General features: G+C 50.2%; 1 protein-coding gene across 12 annotated transcripts in view; it reads right to left on the bottom strand.

Annotated features, from left to right (window-relative positions):
• LAMA2 (laminin subunit alpha 2) overlaps positions 1-18677 on the bottom strand; it is a 1150433-nt gene that overhangs the window by 254947 nt on the left and 876809 nt on the right. For all 12 annotated transcript variants that reach the window (XM_068231524.1, XM_068231529.1, XM_068231525.1 and 9 more), the window contains one exon: positions 8867-9005. In XM_068231524.1, the coding sequence (XP_068087625.1) occupies positions 8867-9005 (139 nt within the window). The remainder of the gene's footprint in view (positions 1-8866; positions 9006-18677) is intronic.

Genomic DNA, 18677 nt, shown 5'->3' with positions numbered 1-18677 from the left:
GAAGCTCCGCCCACCACATAGGATCACATTCTGTAGACAGAAATTCCTCTCACACATGAATGCTGCTCCCTGTGCCCTGCAATACACACACCCACACTATGCATCAATACTCACAAAACATAACATACATCTGTTTATAGTCACAGTTCTACATTATGCACTCACACATGTCTTTCTTACAGTATGCATGCGCTCTGAACAATATAGAATTAGCACAACAGGATCACAAATGGCACAAAACAGCAGACCTGTCTAAAGGAGTACACACCTTTGACTGATGTCGCACGTCGGGGTTCAGGATCATCTAATCCCCTTGGCTGAGACTGCTGGGCAGGGCTGCACAATGCTGTGTTGCTATGCGGGGGAAGGGGCAGCTGAGGGACAATGAGTACGTGCATGATGTCACGTGACGGGTGGGATAATGGAGCGAACAATGGGATCGGTGGGGGATCGGCGTAGCTTGGGGTGAGTAGATCCATTGGACAGATCCCTCGCAGGTTGAGTGTCAGGGGCTGCCATAGACATGCCTAATTATTGGCTGAGGGTGGATTGGTAAGAACTTCACTGATCTATGCAAACACTTTCAACTGCTTTCTGCAGAAACCTAGCCAGTTGATGCAGGCCATCTGAAAGAGTTTGAACAGTAAAACTTCACAACGACCCATGTGAACCAAGCCAAACTGCTGTTATTGCTCACCATGGGGCATTGGGGACACCATTGTGCTCACTCTTACCATCTGAATAAAGTGCTAACTTCGCTTACTCCCATTGGTAACTAAGCATGCTAAGCCTATACTTTAAACAGAAGGTATAAATAGAAATTGGAAAATGTAATTAGTACAAGGCTTCTTCAACTCAAAATATAAAGACACAGTCAATGTACCTCCTCCTACCACCACCCTCCCAACCCCCCCAAAAAAGATCTGCCGGGCCCCCATCTTGCAGCCATCCTTCGCCATACCCCTTCGTTGCTAAGAGAACCTGCTCCAGGGCAGGTCTTCTTATCTCTCCTCTTCAATTTAGCTCTGCACTTTGCAGCCAATCACCATGTGGCACCTGTTATGTGACATGCATCATGAGTGATTGGCTGCCAGGAGCACAGCTACATAGAAGAGGAGTGAGGAGCAGCTGAAAGCAGGGCCCGTTTCCAATGGAGCGTTTTTGCTCCGAATCCGCACAGTTTCCCCGCAGGCTAATCGCGCGGGGAAACACTGCCATAGGAAACTATGGTGCCGCCGGCCAAATCGCTTACCCTAACGATTCGGCCGACACTGCCCACAGTTTTCACGCGGGAGGCTGCCAATCCCATAGCCGTGTACGGGTCTGCAGGATTCGCCTACGTTCCTGCAGACCCGGAAGTGCCGCCGCGCGTCTTACAGCTGTGCGCGGTGGCTAGTGGAGCTGCCGCTCTGTATTTGCTGACAGGAGCGCAGGCAACCTTAACCCCTGGTTAGGAGCACATTTCTAATCCCCCCAAAATACAAGATCACATGATACTTCAGTTGTAATACTGACCACTGTGTGTACTGAATAAAATGCCTCAGGGGTTTTACATATATACAAGGTCTGTTCAAAAAACATTTAACAAGACACAAAAAAAGCAGTATCTGTTATACTATCACCTTCAATGGGAAGAACGTGACAAAAACAAACCCGTGGCGTAGCAACATGAGACATAATACTTGAATTACGTAAGAGTTATTGATCAGATCATAAACCCCAGAAGAGCTGATGACCTCAACAAAAACATATTTACTGTACAGCCAAATGGACTGATTTCTATCAATGTATTGAATTGCTTTCCTAGAACATATATTTTTCTGAGCATCTCTATCTTGTATCAGATAAATCAGGCTGAATATTTGTTGCTATAGCAGTTTTATTCACTTGCAGAGATGATCAATTTTCCTTGCAGTTTTGCTCTAGTAAAAAGAGTCCATGGAGACACACAGCATTGATTTATCAGGTGATCACGTCTTACTTTTGACTCTTGTATAGGCTTATCCTGTCCACACAGAGATTTACAAACTGATCATGCGATGAATTGATTCTCCTCCTAGAATTGTTCTACTCTGCACACGTATCTTCTCACATCATCTCCTCCTACCCTGCATGTATTATTGGAAGAAAACCTGCCATCTCTATCGTGTATAGCAATTATGTTCACTGAATTCCATTGGGATCAACATTTATGTAGCCGCTGATTTTGTCCGACACTCGCATTGGTCTTGTTTTGCTACACATTCCTTCCTTGTCATCATGCATCCCCTCAAGGTCCTTTTGGTAAACTGAAGCAAAGAGAGGTTAAAGAAGGTGGCAGGTGGGCCCCTTGACACCCACTAGGCCCTAAACACCTGCTTAGGTTGCCTGGTGGATGATCCTGCTCTGTCTTTAGTCACTCAGTTCAGTTGATTGATGCACACTCTTCCTAATTAAAGATGCAGAAGGTGGGCCCATGTTCCCTGACCTTACTGGACAGCTACAAGGTTCTAGGTGCTTTATCTTTTTATAAACTTTCCTTCCATTTGATCCTGATCTGTGTACTGTATACATTACACACCATCTCTGCATATCTCTGTGAAAGCTTTGGTCACACGGAACTCTGATGCCCATCATACATCTGGGAATGCTATCCTTGCTTCTAGGCAGCGGTGTAACTGCATCTCAAGGGCCCCCTGTGACACTTTTAGGGGGCCCCCTTCTTAGATTAAGAACACTCCCTATAAAAAAAGAACACTTCCTATGCCGGGTGGGGAGAAGGGGCCCAAATGTCTTCTTTCTTCACCAGGGCCCCCCTCCTATGCTCCCCTGGCTGTGTCCCTTCAGCTCCATTTATTCTTCCTTCACCAGGGCCCCCCTCCTATGCTCCCCTGGCTGTGTCCCTTCAGCTCCATTTATTCTTTCTTCACCAGGGCCCCCCTCCTATGCTCCCCTGGCTGTGTCCCTTCAGCTCCATTTATTCTTTCTTCACCAGGGCCCCCCTCCTATTCTCCCCTGGCTGTGTCCCTTCAGCTCTATTTATTCTTTCTTCACCAGGGCCCCCCTCCTATGCTCTCCTGGCTGTGTCCCTTCAGCTCCATTTATTCTTCCTTCATCAGGGCCCCCCTTCTATGCTCCCCTGGCTGTGTCCCTTCAGCTCCATTTATTCTTTCTTCACCAGGGCCCCCCTTCTATGCTCCCCTGCCTGTGTCCCTTCAGCTCTATTTATTCTTTCTTCACCAGGGCCCCCCTCCTATGCTCTCCTGGCTGTGTCCCTTCAGCTCTATTTATTCTTTCTTCACCAGGGCCCCCCTCCTATGATCTCCTGGCTGTGTCCCTTCAGCTCCATTTATTCTTCCTTCATCAGGGCCCCCCTCCTATGCTCCCCTGGCTGTGTCCCTTCAGCTCCATTTATTCTTTCTTCACCAGGGCCCCCCTCCTATGCTCCCCTGGCTGTGTCCCTTCAGCTCCATTTATTCTTTCTTCACCAGGGCCCCCCTCCTATGCTCCCCTGGCTGTGTCCCTTCAGCTCTATTTATTCTTTCTTCACCAGGGCCCCCCTCCTATGCTCCCCTGGCTGTGTCCCTTCAGCTCCATTTATTCTTTCTTCACCAGGGCCCCCCTCCTATGCTCCCCTGGCTGTGTCCCTTCAGCTCCATTTATTCTTCCTTCATCAGGGCCCCCCTCCTATGCTCCCCTGGCTGCGTCCCTTCAGCTCCATTTATTCTTTCTTCACCAGGGCCCCCCTCCTATGCTCCCCTGGCTGTGTCCCTTCAGCTCCATTTATTCTTTCTTCACCAGGGCCCCCCTCCTATGCTCCCCTGGCTGTGTCCCTTCAGCTCTATTTATTCTTTCTTCACCAGGGCCCCCCTCCTATGCTCCCCTGGCTGTGTCCCTTCAGCTCCATTTATTCTTTCCTCCCCAGGGCCCCCCTCCTATGCTCTCCTGGCTGTGTCCCTTCAGCTCCATTTATTCTTTCTTCACCAGGGCCCCCCTCCTATGCTCTCCTGGCTGTGTCCCTTCAGCTCCATTTATTCTTACTTCACCAGGGCCCCCCTCCTATGCTCCCCTGGCTGTGTCCCTTCAGCTCCATTTATTCTTTCTTCACCAGGGCCCCCCTCCTATGCTCCCCTGGCTGTGTCCCTTCAGCTCTATTTATTCTTTCTTCACCAGGGCTCCCCTCCTATGCTCCCCTGGCTGTGTCTCTTCAGCTCCATTTATTCTTTCTTCACCAGGGCCCCCCTCCTATGCTCCCCTGGCTGTGTCCCTTCAGCTCCATTTATTCTTTCTTCACCAGGGCCCCCCTCCTATGCTCTCCTGGCTGTGTCCCTTCAGCTCCATTTATTCTTTCTTCACCAGGGCCCCCCTCCTATGCTCCCCTGGCTGTGTCCCTTCAGCTCTATTTATTCTTTCTTCACCAGGGCCCCCCTCCTATGCTCCCCTGGCTGTGTCCCTTCAGCTCCATTTATTCTTTCTTCACCAGGGCCCCCCTCCTATGCTCCCCTGGCTGTGTCCCTTCAGCTCTATTTATTCTTTCTTCACCAGGGCCCCCCTCCTATGCTCTCCTGGCTGTGTCCCTTCAGCTCCATTTATTCTTTCTTCACCAGGGCCCCCCTCCTATACTCCCCTGGCTGTGTCCCTTCAGCTCCATTTATTCTTTCTTCACCAGGGCCCCCCTCCTATGCTCCCCTGGCTGTGTCCCTTCAGCTCCATTTATTCTTTCTTCACCAGGGCCCCCCTCCTATGCTCCCCTGGCTGTGTCCCTTCAGCTCCATTTATTCTTTCTTCACCAGGGCCCCCCTCCTATGCTCCCCTGGCTGTGTCCCTTCAGCTCCATTTATTCTTTCTTCACCAGGGCCCCCCTCCTATGCTCCTCTGGCTGTGTCCCTTCAGCTCCATTTATTCTTTCTTCACCAGGGCCCCCCTCCTATGCTCCCCTGGCTGTGTCCCTTCAGCTCCATTTATTCTTTCTTCACCAGGGCCCCCCTCCTATGCTCCCCTGGCTGTGTCCCTTCAGCTCCATTTATTCTTTCTTCACCAGGGCCCCCCTCCTATGCTCTCCTGGCTGTGTCCCTTCAGCTCCATTTATTCTTTCTTCACCAGGGCCCCCCTCCTATGCTCTCCTGGCTGTGTCCCTTTAGCTCCATTTATTCTTTCTTCACCAGGGCCCCCCTCCTATGCTCCCCTGGCTGTGTCCCTTCAGCTCCATTTATTCTTTCTTCACCCGGACCCCCCTCCTATACTCCCCTGGCTGTGTCCCTTCAGCTCCATTTATTCTTTCTTCACCAGGGCCCCCCTCCTATGCTCCCCTGGCTGTGTCCCTTCAGCTCCATTTATTCTTTCTTCACCAGGGCCCCCCTCCTATGCTCCCCTGGCTGTGTCCCTTCAGCTCCATTTATTCTTCCTTCACCAGGGCCCCCCTCCTATGCTCCCCTGGCTGTGTCCCTTCAGCTCTATTTATTCTTTCTTCACCAGGGCCCCCCTCCTATGCTCCCCTGGCTGTGTCCCTTCAGCTCTATTTATTTTTTCTTCACCAGGGCCCCCCTCCTATGCTCCCCTGGCTGTGTCCCTTCAGCTCCATTTATTCTTTCTTCACCAGGGCCCCCCTCCTATGCTCTCCTGGCTGTGTCCCTTCAGCTCTATTTATTCTTCCTTCACCAGGGCCCCCCTCCTATGCTCTCCTGGCTGTGTCCCTTCAGCTCCATTTATTCTTTCTTCACCAGGGCCCCCCTCCTATGCTCCCCTGGCTGTGTCCCTTTAGCTCCTTTTATTCTTCCTTCACCAGGGCCCCCTCCTATGCTCCCCTGGCTGTGTCCCTTCAGCTCCATTTATTCTTTCTTCACCAGGGCCCCCCTCCTATGCTCCCCTGGCTGTGTCCCTTCAGCTCCATTTATTCTTTCTTCACCAGGGCCCCCCTCCTATGCTCCCCTGGCTGTGTCCCTTCAGCTCCATTTATTCTTTCTTCACCAGGGCCCCCCTCCTATGCTCTCCTGGCTGTGTCCCTTTAGCTCCATTTATTCTTTCTTCACCAGGGCCCCCCTCCTATGCTCCCCTGGCTGTGTCCCTTCAGCTCCATTTTTTCTTTCTTCACCAGGGCCCCCCTCCTATGCTCCCCTGGCTGTGTCCCTTCAGCTCCATTTTTTCTTTCTTCACCAGGGCCCCCCTCCTATGCTCTCCTGGCTGTGTCCCTTTAGCTCCATTTATTCTTTCTTCACCAGGGCCCCCCTCCTATGCTCCCCTGGCTGTGTCCCTTCAGCTCCATTTATTCTTTCTTCACCCGGACCCCCCTCCTATACTCCCCTGGCTGTGTCCCTTCAGCTCCATTTATTCTTTCTTCACCAGGGCCCCCCTCCTATGCTCCCCTGGCTGTGTCCCTTCAGCTCCATTTATTCTTTCTTCACCAGGGCCCCCCTCCTATGCTCCCCTGGCTGTGTCCCTTCAGCTCCATTTATTCTTCCTTCACCAGGGCCCCCCTCCTATGCTCCCCTGGCTGTGTCCCTTCAGCTCTATTTATTCTTTCTTCACCAGGGCCCCCCTCCTATGCTCCCCTGGCTGTGTCCCTTCAGCTCTATTTATTTTTTCTTCACCAGGGCCCCCCTCCTATGCTCCCCTGGCTGTGTCCCTTCAGCTCCATTTATTCTTTCTTCACCAGGGCCCCCCTCCTATGCTCTCCTGGCTGTGTCCCTTCAGCTCTATTTATTCTTCCTTCACCAGGGCCCCCCTCCTATGCTCTCCTGGCTGTGTCCCTTCAGCTCCATTTATTCTTTCTTCACCAGGGCCCCCCTCCTATACTCCCCTGGCTGTGTCCCTTCAGCTCCTTTTATTCTTCCTTCACCAGGGCCCCCTCCTATGCTCCCCTGGCTGTGTCCCTTCAGCTCCATTTATTCTTTCTTCACCAGGGCCCCCCTCCTATGCTCCCCTGGCTGTGTCCCTTCAGCTCCATTTATTCTTTCTTCACCAGGGCCCCCCTCCTATGCTCCCCTGGCTGTGTCCCTTCAGCTCCATTTATTCTTTCTTCACCAGGGCCCCCCTCCTATGCTCTCCTGGCTGTGTCCCTTTAGCTCCATGTATTCTTTCTTCACCAGGGCCCCCCTCCTATGCTCCCCTGGCTGTGTCCCTTCAGCTCCATTTATTCTTTCTTCACCAGGGCCCCCCTCCTATGCTCCCCTGGCTGTGTCCCTTCAGCTCCATTTTTTCTTTCTTCACCAGGGCCCCCCTCCTATGCTCTCCTGGCTGTGTCCCTTTAGCTCCATTTATTCTTTCTTCACCAGGGCCCCCCTCCTATGCTCCCCTGGCTGTGTCCCTTCAGCTCCATTTATTCTTTCTTCACCAGGGCTCCCCTCCTATGCTCCCCTGGCTGTGTCCCTTCAGCTCCATTTATACTTTCTTCACCAGGGCCCCCCTCCTATGCTCCCCTGGCTGTGTCCCTTCAGCTCCACAGATCAACGAGGTGGAAGTGATGAACGGAGCTTACCTCTTCTACCACTGGGTCTTTAAGACACTCCTGCTGCAGCTGCTAGACATTACTGCCCTCTCTGTTGTCTGTCTTCCTTTAGTCTCTGTTTCTCTGCACGTCATGTGAAGTCACGTAGCATGCTGAAGACAAAGAGGAAGGCAGAGAGGGCAGTGACATCTAGTGGCTGCAGCAGGAGCACTGTCACTGTTGCCATGCTGATCTGTGAGTCTGAAGGGATGCAGTCAAGGGAGAAAGGGGTGGGGGTGGGTCTTGTTGGGGGGGGGGGGGGCTGCTGGAAGCAGAAGAAGGAAGACATAGAGATCTCTCCTCCATGCTGCTATGCCACTGTTTCTAGGGCAAAGATAGATGCAGGAAGAGGATATGCAACCCAAATTCAGATGCCAAATATTTGCCTAGAGCTCAGAAATGGGGAGCAGCAGTGTGATTGCAAAGAAGGAGAAGAAGAAACTAAGCACTCTAAGACACGCCCCTGCTACATTTTCAGCCACGCCCTAATCTCACAAGCAGCACACCCCCTCCCTCCCCTATACAGCTCCTGGCGTCTAGTGGCCCTCTCCCTCCCCTACACAGTTACTAGTGTCTAGTGTCCCCCTCCTTCCCCTATATATTTCCCTGATGTCTAGTGCACCCCATCTTTTCTCTGTACAGTTCCCTGGTGTCTAGTGGCCTCTGTCTCCCATATACAGTTTCCTGGTGTCTAGTGACCCGTTTACCTCTTGAATATACAGCCTATACACAGTTTCCTGGTGTCTAGAGGCAGGGCCGGGCCGAGGCATAGGCTGGAGAGGCTCCAGCCTCAGGGCGCAGTGTAGGAGGGGGCGCAAAATTCATTCAGCTGTCATTCCTAATTGTGTTTGAAGCAGAAAGAAATAAGAAAAGGAGGTACATGGAAGTGACTACAAGCCAGATAACTAGAGATTAAGGTGTTGGGGGCCCTGGGGTGCCTCTTAGTCTAATATCAATCAGTGTGTGACGGCTGGGGTGAAGGGATGGAGGGGCGCACTTTGGTGTTTCAGCCTTGGGTGCTGGAGGACCTTGTCCCGGCTCTGTCTAGAGGCACCGCTTCCTCCCCTATACAGTTCCCTGGTGTCTAGTGAACCCATTCACTTTCACTATACAGTTCCGTGGTCTAGTGCCCCCCCCCTCTCACCTTTCTTATACAGTAATCCCTAGGGTCTAGTGCCCCCTCCCTCCTCCATACAGTAAACCCTAGTGTTTAGTCATCCCCTTCCTATACAGGAATCCCTGGATACCTGTATAGGAAGGGTCCCACTCCCACCACTATACAGTTCCCTGGTGTCCAGTGGACCCCCTCCCTGTATGCTCACATATCCTCTAAGAAAAAGTTAAAAGAAAGACAATCTAATACAGAGAGAACAATTTTTTTTTGTGTTTAACTTTTATGCTTACCAAATCGGCTGCTTCATTCGCTCTGACTTTGGCCTCTTTAGCTGTGTCCTCTGCATTGTCAATCAAATCCTTAATATTGCTGTATGCTTTGAAAGCCACCGTAGCATTAAATGAGAGGTTTTTAGCCTCGGCAAGAATTCTGTAAAAGCAGATAGCATTGTTAAATTTAAATCTAAATTAAACCCTGCAGAAATGAATTGATATCAAAATAATGTGTAAAATACATTGCTGCTAAGGCAAAGCAATTTGTTTAGGCATCGACTCCAGAGTGCATAAAATGGGTACATATTCTTCATTTGTAAAAATGAGTTTTGTCTGCCTGCATAGAACTATAGCAGCTGCATGCTTAGTTTCCTGCTCAATCATTAAATCATATGGTTTCCTTTTCAGCTAGTTTACTTAGTGCTTTGAGGCAGAAACACAGTGGAAGACATCCTCCAAGCTGTGTACGTGCTGTTATTAATATGGAGCCACCATCAAACTTGTATGTCACTGTCCATCCATATCTTAAAGTGTAACTGTCATTTGCGAATTGCACTTGCACAGAAAAATGAATGTTTGCACATTAACAAAATCATATTTTTTTTATTAGTAAATCTGTGACAAAAAAGACAAAAGTAAGATATTTAGCTTAGGAGAAGGAATCCTCTGGATGGCGCACATATTAGTACGCCGCCAGTGAGCTGGGCAAAGGGTGAGTGGAATCACTGCTGGCGATTAAATCCCCGTTGGCGTTAAATACTATTCCCCCTCCGAGTTGTTGCAAATCAGATGGGAGAGTTATTTGGGGTCTGGCGATTACTATTGCCGGAACCCCGGATTACCCTTTCGTGCCCCACACAGTATAACATTACTGTTATGGCGGCACCTAGTTTTGGCGCTTGGCAGTGAGTGCCGTGCAATGAAAGCACCTGCTTCGTCTGGATGATCCAGAAGTTTCTCCTATCCTCCTCTAGTCCAGCGCTGGTTGCTGGAACCCTCTTCTTCATGGCTGCACTGCTGTCCGTGTATGAGTGCAGCTGCACTGTGCGCAGGTGCAATGATGACCAGTGCCTGCGTGGTAACATGAAGCCACTCACACATGTAAGAAAATCAGCTGTCATTGCACCTGTGCAGTGCGCCCACACTTATATTCGACATATTCGACAAGCCTTTGGCAACTCCTTGGCTGCCAAGCAGGCTGATATTGTCAGAATGGGTTGTGGCAGTCAGTGTGAGCATCAGTCACATTAACAATATCAGCCTGCATGGATCTTGATATGACGTTGCTTTGCAAAAGGGGAGAAGAAATTTTTCTCCATTTTAAAATCCCTTTGCCTTGTGTAAGTCAAATATACTTTTACTGTGGTTCCCTTTCTATTATTGCTGTGGTTCAGATGGTTGTCAAAGCGGTGCCTTGTATTAGTGTTGGGCGAACATCTAGATGTTCGGGTTCGGGCCGAACAGGCCGAACATGGCCGCGATGTTCGGGTGTTCGACCCGAACTCCGAACATAATGGAAGTCAATGGGGACCCGAACTTTTGTGCTTTGTAAAGCCTCCTTATATGCTACATACCCCAAATTTACAGGGTATGTGCACCTTGGGAGTGGGTACAAGAGGAAAAAAAAATTTAGCAAAAAGAGCTTATAGTTTTTGAGAAAATCGATTTTAAAGTTTCAAAGGGAAAACTGTCTTTTAAATGCGGGAAATGTCTGTTTTCTTTGCACAGGTAACATGCTTTTTGTCGGCATGCAGTCATAAATGTAATACATATAAGAGGTTCCAGGAAAAGGGACCGGTAATGCTAACCCAGCAGCAGCACACGTGATGGAACAGGAGGAGGGTGGCGCAGGAGGAGAAGGCCACGCTTTGAGACACAACAACCCAGGCCTTGCATGAGGACAAGAAGCGTGCGGATAGCATGCTTTGTACCACCATGCAGTCATAAATGTAATAAAGATAAGTGGTTCAATAAACAGGGACCACGCGGCAACGCTAACCCAGCAGCAGCACACGTGATGGAACAGGAGGAGGCGCAGGAGGAGAAGGCCACGCTTTGTGAGACACAACAACCCAGGCCTTGCATGAGGACAAAAAGCGTGCGGATAGCATGCTTTGTACCGCCATGTAGTCATAAATGTAATAAAGATAAGAGGTTCAATAAACAGGGACCACGCGGCAACGCTAACCCAGCAGCAGCAGCAGCAGCAGCACACGTGATGGAACAGGAGGAGGCGCAGGAGGAGAAGGCCACGCTTTGTGAGACACAACAACCCAGGCCTTGCATGAGGACAAAAAGCGTGCGGATAGCATGCTTTGTACCGCCATGTAGTCATAAATGTAATAAAGATAAGAGGTTCAATAAACAGTGACCACGCGGCAACGGTAACCCAGCAGCAGCAGCAGCACACGTGATGGAACAGGAGGAGGCGCAGGAGGAGAAGGCCACGCTTTGTGAGACACAACAACCCAGGCCTTGCATGAGGACAAAAAGCGTGCGGATAGCATGCTTTGTACCGCCATGTAGTCATAAATGTAATAAAGATAAGAGGTTCAATAAACAGGGACCACGCGGCAACGGTAACCCAGCAGCAGCAGCAGCAGCAGCAGCACACGTGATGGAACAGGAGGAGGCGCAGGAGGAGAAGGCCACGCTTTGTGAGACACAACAACCCAGGCCTTGCATGAGGACAAAAAGCGTGCGGATAGCATGCTTTGTACCGCCATGTAGTCATAAATGTAATAAAGATAAGAGGTTCAATAAACAGGGACCACGCGGCAACGCTAACCCAGCAGCAGCAGCAGCAGCAGCACACGTGATGGAACAGGAGGAGGCGCAGGAGGAGAAGGCCACGCTTTGTGAGACACAACAACCCAGGCCTTGCATGAGGACAAAAAGCGTGCGGATAGCATGCTTTGTACCGCCATGTAGTCATAAATGTAATAAAGATAAGAGGTTCAATAAACAGGGACCACGCGGCAACGGTAACCCAGCAGCAGCAGCAGCACACGTGATGGAACAGGAGGAGGCGCAGGAGGAGAAGGCCACGCTTTGTGAGACACAACAACCCAGGCCTTGCATGAGGACAAAAAGCGTGCGGATATAGCAGCAATGCTTTTTGCCGCCATGCAGTCATAAATGTAATACAGATGAGAGGTTCAATAAACAGGGACCGGAAACGCTAAACCATCCCAGATGTTCATCGGTCATGTTACTTGGTTGGGGTCCAGGAGTGTTGCGTAGTCGTTTCCAATCCAGGATTGATTCATTTTAATTTGAGTCAGACGGTCTGCATTTTCTGTGGAGAGGCGGATACGCCGATCTGTGATGATGCCTCCGGCAGCACTGAAACAGCGTTCCGACATAACGCTGGCTGCCGGGCAAGCCAGCACCTCTATTGCGTACATTGCCAGTTCGTGCCAGGTGTCTAGCTTCATGCCCGGTTTCAGGTCCAGCGGTGCCAGCCACAAATCCGTCTGTTCCTTTATTCCCCTCCAAATTTCCTCCCCTGTGTGCTGCTTATCCCCAAGGCAGATCAGCTTCAGCAACGCTTGCTGACGCATGCCAACAGCTGTGCTGCACTGCTTCCACGATCCTACTGCTGCTGGTGCTGGGTTAGCATTTCCGGATGAGGTACAGCTTTGAGATGCGTTGGAGGAGAAGGAGTCAGAGAGGTAGGTGCTGCTGTTGTTATCCAGCTGTTTGCGGCGTGGGCAACACCCGCGCCGTAGCAGGTGAGGAATCGCTGCCAGGCTCCACAAGGTTCACCCAGTGCGCGGTAAGGGAGATGTATCGACCCTGGCCGAACGCACTCGTCCAGGTGTCAGTGGTGAGGTGAACCTTGCAGGCAACGGCATTCTTCAAGCTTCGGGTTATTTAGCTGACCACGTGCTCATGCAACTCAGGCACTGCAGAGCGCGCAAAGTGGTAGCGGCTGGGAACCACGTAACGTGGGATGGCCACTGACATCATGCCCTTGAAGCTGTTTGTCTCCACCACTCGATATGGCAGCATTTCGCAGGCCAGAAGCTTGGCTATGCTGGCTGGCTGTTACTGCCACGGCCCGGGGGTCATTTGCTGGCAATTTCCTCTTGTGCTCAAACATCTCAGAAACAGACAACTCAACCGTAGCGCTGCACACCGAAGGGCTGTTGGTTGTTGTGTTTGATGAACACTGGGAGACCTCAAGAGCACTAGTCCGGAAAGTGACAGTGTCAGCATCGTCTGATGTTTGTGAATGTTGTGAACCACGCAATGGCTGGGCTACTGCTGCTGCTGAGGCGGGTCTGGTGGTGAGTCTGGTGAACCCAAGGGAGGCAGTGTTGCTGGTGGTACCCTGTCCTGCCGCGTTTGCCCACAGAGTGGGATGTTTGGATAGAATGTGGCGGCTCATGCTGGTGGTGGAGAGGTTGTTAATACTTTTCCCCCTGCTCAGGCGGGTCTTGCACACCTTGCAAATCGCCATGGTAACATCCTCAGTGCAGTCTTCAAAGAAAGCCCAGACTTTAACTGGCTGAGGACTCGGACCTCGTGCGTGATGTGCTGGTGCTGCTTAACCCACTGCTGGACGCTTGAGAGGTCATCCAAGTAATTATCTGGTCCTGTTCTTTTGGATCTGTGAGGGTTGTTGTCCTGGACAACATGGGCAGTATTGAGTGGGTTTTCTTGGGTGCTCCCCTGTGGCCTGTACGTGAACCGTCAGGGGAAACACCTCTTCCCTTGCCCCTCCCTCTTTCACCGGATTTCTTCCTCATTTCACTTATCCTTAAAGTACACGCTGACTGGCAGCAGTACAGTGGCAGTACAGAAATGCTATACAGTGGTGGGTGAGCGGTGTACCACTATTGTCAGCAGTGACACAGAGCACAATGCTATACAGTGGCGGGTGAGCGGTGTACTACTGTTCCCAGCAGACACAGAGTGGAAGTAAACACAATGCTATATAGTGTGGCTGAGCCGTGTACACAGAGTGGCATTAAACACAATGCTATATAGTCTGCTATATAGTCACCCCGAACAGGGTGATGTTCTGCAGAACCCGAACAGTGGCAAACACTGTTCGCCCAACACTACTGGGAGGGAACGCAGATTTTAGTACCTAAACACACGATACAACATGTTTTCCGGGGTCGGACTCTGAGGCACATACAGATGGTCCCGATCATCATCCTCATCATACAACTCTTCTCCTGAGTCTGACCCACCCACCACCTCTGCCACCCCAACATCCCCAGACACAGACCCCTCATCGTCCTCAACATTAACTTGGGATGCTGGCCTGAGCCAGACCTCCTCCTCCACATCAGGCCCCATCATCTCCTCAATGGCAGCCCTCATTAATCGCTCTGGCGACGGACTGATGGACACAACGTTCTCCTCCGGGGAGGGCTGCTGCTGACCACTGGCTGCTGGGGTGGATGTTATAGCTTGCGTGGGGCGTTGGCTGTTGCTGTTGTTGGGAGTGCTGCTCACAGCGGAGGTCTCTGGGGAACTCATGTTGAGCTCATATAGTGGTTGACGGTGAGTGGAGTATTACTGATCCCAGCAATATACACACTGACTGGCAGAGTACGCAATGCTATATAGTGTGGCTGAGCGGTGTACACAGAGTGGCAGTAAACACAATGCTATATAGTCTGGCTGAGCGAGCGGTGTACTACTGTTCCCAGCAGAATCAGAGTGGCAGTAAACAATGGTATATAGTCTGGCTGAGCGGTGTACATAGAGTGTCAGTAAACAATGGTATATAGTCTGGCTGAGCGAGCGGTGTACTACTGTTCCCAGCAGAATCAGAGTGGCAGTAAACAATGGTATATAGTCTGGCTGAGCGGTGTACATAGAGTGTCAGTAAACAATGGTATATAGTCTGGCTGAGCGAGCGGTGTACTACTGTTCCCAGCAGAATCAGAGTGGCAGTAAACAATGGTATATAGTCTGGCTGAGCGGTGTACACAGAGTGTCAGTAAACAATGGTATATAGTCTGGCTGAGCGGTGTACACACAATGCTATATAGTCTGCTATATAGTGTCAGTAAACAATGGTATATAGTCTGGCTGAGCGGTGTACACAGAGTGTCAGTAAACAATGGTATATAGTCTGGCTGAGCGAGCGGTGTACTACTGTTCCCAGCAGAATCAGAGTGGCAGTAAACAATGGTATATAGTCTGGCTGAGCGGTGTACACAGAGTGTCAGTAAACAATGGTATATAGTCTGGCTGAGCGGTGTACACACAATGCTATATAGTCTGCTATATAGTGTCAGTAAACAATGGTATATAGTCTGGCTGAGCGAGCGGTGTACTACTGTTCCCAGCAGAATCAGAGTGGCAGTAAACAATGGTATATAGTCTGGCTGAGCGGTGTACACAGAGTGTCAGTAAACAATGGTATATAGTGTGGCTGAGTGGTGTACACAGAGTGTCAGTAAACAATGGTATATAGTCTGGCTGAGCGGTGTACACAGAGTGTCAGTAAACAATGGTATATAGTCTGGCTGAGCGAGCGGTGTACTACTGTTCCCAGCAGAATCAGAGTGGCAGTAAACAATGGTATATAGTCTGGCTGAGCGGTGTACACAGAGTGTCAGTAAACAATGGTATATAGTGTGGCTGAGTGGTGTACACAGAGTGTCAGTAAACAATGGTATATAGTCTGGCTGAGCGGTGTACACAGAGTGGCAGTAAACACAATGCTATATACTCTGGCTGAGCGAGCGGTGTACTACTGTTCCCAGCAGACACAGAACAGTAAACAGAATGCTATATAGTGTGGCTGAGCGAGCGGTGTACCACTATTCCCAGCAGACACAGAACAGTGAACAGAATGCTATATAGTGTGGCTGAGCGAGCGGTGTACCACTATTCCCAGCAGACACAGAACAGTAAACAGAATGCTATATAGTGTGGCTGAGCGAGCGGTGTACCACTATTCCAAGCAGACACAGAACAGTGAACAGAATGCTATATAGTGTGGCTGAGCGAGCGGTGTACCACTATTCCCAGCAGACACAGAGTGGCAGTAAACAGAATGCTATATAGTGTGGCTGAGCGAGGTACACAGAGTGGCAGTAAACAGAATGCTATATAGTGTGGCTGAGCGAGCGGTGAACCACTATTCCCAGCAGACACAGAACAGTGAACAGAATGCTATATAGTGTGGCTGAGCGAGCGGTGTACCACTATTCCCAGCAGACACAGAACAGTGAACAGAATGCTATATAGTGTGGATGAGCGAGCGGTGTACCACTATTCCCAGCAGACACAGAACAGTAAACAGAATGCTATATAGTGTGGCTGAGCGAGCGGTGTACCACTATTCCCAGCAGACACAGAACAGTGAACAGAATGCTATATAGTGTGGCTGAGCGAGCGGTGTACCACTATTCCCAGCAGACACAGAACAGTGAACAGAATGCTATATAGTGTGGCTGAGCGAGCGGTGTACTACTGTTCCCAGCAGACACAGAACAGTACACAGAATGCTATATAGTGTGGCTGAACGAGCGGTGTACTACTGTTCCCAGCAGACACAGAACAGTACACAGAATGCTATATAGTGTGGCTGAACGAGCGGTGTACCACTATTCCAAGCAGACACAGAACAGTGAACAGAATGCTATATAGTGTGGCTGAGCGAGCGGTGTACCACTATTCCCAGCAGACACAGAGTGGCAGTAAACAGAATGCTATATAGTGTGGCTGAGCGAGGTACACAGAGTGGCAGTAAACAGAATGCTATATAGTGTGGCTGTGCAAGCGGTGTACTACTATTCCCAGCAGACACAGAGTGGCAGTAAACAGAATGCTATATAGTGTGGCTGAGCGAGGTACACAGAGTGGCAGTAAACAGAATGCTGAGCGAGCGGTGTACTACTATTCCCAGCAGCGACACACAATGACTGGGGGGGACCCTGGCTAGCGTGGCTGGAGCGCGAACTACCCTGCCTGCCTACCCAAAGCTAAACCCACAGACAAATGGCGGAGATATGACGTGGTTCGGGTATTTATTTACCCGAACCACGTGACAGTTCGGCCAATCAGAGCGCGTTCGGGTCCGAACCACGTGACCCGTTCGGCCAATCACAGCGCTAGCCGAACGTTCGGGGAACGTTCGGCCATGCGCTCTTAGTTCGGCCATATGGCCGAACGGTTTGGCCGAGCACCGTCAGGTGTTCGGCCGAACTCGAACATCACCCGAACAGGGTGATGTTCTGCAGAACCCGAACAGTGGCGAACACTGTTCGCCCAACACTACCTTGTATCAAGATTAACAGATGACCCTAGAGCAGCGCTGGGCTAGGGATGGTTGGAAATGCCAATTTCCGATTCCGCGGTAATTCCGCATTCCGCCATTGCCAAATACCGATTCCGCTTTCCGCTACCAATTTCCGCATTCCAATGCGGAATTTCCGCCGGAAATCGCGGAAATTCTGCCCGACTTTAACATCGATTTTCTCAAAAACTATAAGGTCTTTTTGAAAACTTTTTTTTTGCATCTTGTTCAGAAGATTCTGTTTAATAAACCCTAAAAATTTGGTGTTTCTATGACTTACAGGGGCTTTGCTATTAACCGCTAAATTCGGCTGATTTTTACTGTAATGTAAAATGCTGAAAATAGGCAGAAGCAGATTTTCTGTATTTTACATTACAGTAAAAATCCGCCGACTTTAGCGGTTAATAGCAAAGCCCCCTTAAGTCCTAGAAACACCAAATTGTCAGGGGTTATTAAACTGAATCTTGTGAACAAGATGCAAAAAAAGTTTTCAAAAAGACCTTATAGTTTTTGAGAAAATCAATGTTAAAGTCGGGCGGAATTTCCGCGATTTCCGGCGGAAATTTCCGCGATTTCCGGCGGAAATCCGCCTAACGCACTTGCATTACCGATTTCCGCATTCCGATGCGGAAATGCAATTTCCGATCGGAATTTCGGAAATTGCATTTCCGCAGAATCCAATTGAGCATCCCTACGCTGGGCAAACTACGGCCCGGGGGATGGATTAGGCCCACTTGCGCTCTTACTCTGGCCCGCTGACAGGCGGCTGGGTCCCTCTGCTCACCTCCCCTTCCTGCAGAGTCGCGATTGGCCGGTAGCTAAGGGAGACTTCAAACCCACCTGATCGCCGTCCAGCATCGCGTCTCAATGGTAACAGGGCATCACATGACACAACATCGGGACGTGCCAGCGTACTGTCATGTGATGCCCTGTTGCCTTGGAGATGCGACGCTGGATGGTGATCAGGTGAGTTTGAAGTCTCCCCTAGCGACCTGGAGGAGGGGCAGATTGCTCGGGCTGCAAAAATTTTGCCCTCGCCTGTCCTAGAGCAGGGGTGTCAAACTGAAATACAAAGTGTGCTGAAATTGAACACTGAGATCTAGTCATGGGCCAACCTCAATGTCTAGTGGCTACCTCCCTTATAAAGTTCCCTGGTGTCTAGTGGCCATCCTCCCTACCCTATACAGTTTCCTGGTGTCTAATGCCTCTTCTCTCCCCTATACAGTTCTGTAAGGTGTTACTTTATAACTATTTGTCTTCCCCCTACCCTCACACCTAGGCACTGGAGGTAGGGATATCCCTTGTCTTTGACATGGACGAGGGAGTTTTGCAAAGGGGAAAAGTTTTTTTTTTGACCTCCTATTGCAGAGCACCCAATGTCAACCATGTGGGCTGGTATTTTTCAGTTGGTGGATACAGCCCCCTCCTGAGCTATTTTGGCCATTAGTGTACCAATGTAGCAGGTATCTAGGCACCATGACTACTTCGCTCACAAGGTCATTCTTGCTTTCCATAATCATGTACTGCACAATGTGAATGCCTCTTTCGACAATGCCG

This window comes from Hyperolius riggenbachi, chromosome 4, assembly GCF_040937935.1.
Source record: "Hyperolius riggenbachi isolate aHypRig1 chromosome 4, aHypRig1.pri, whole genome shotgun sequence".
In the NCBI taxonomy this organism is placed as follows: Eukaryota; Metazoa; Chordata; class Amphibia; order Anura; family Hyperoliidae; genus Hyperolius; species Hyperolius riggenbachi.
This window is presented reverse-complemented; position numbering and strand designations above follow the sequence as displayed.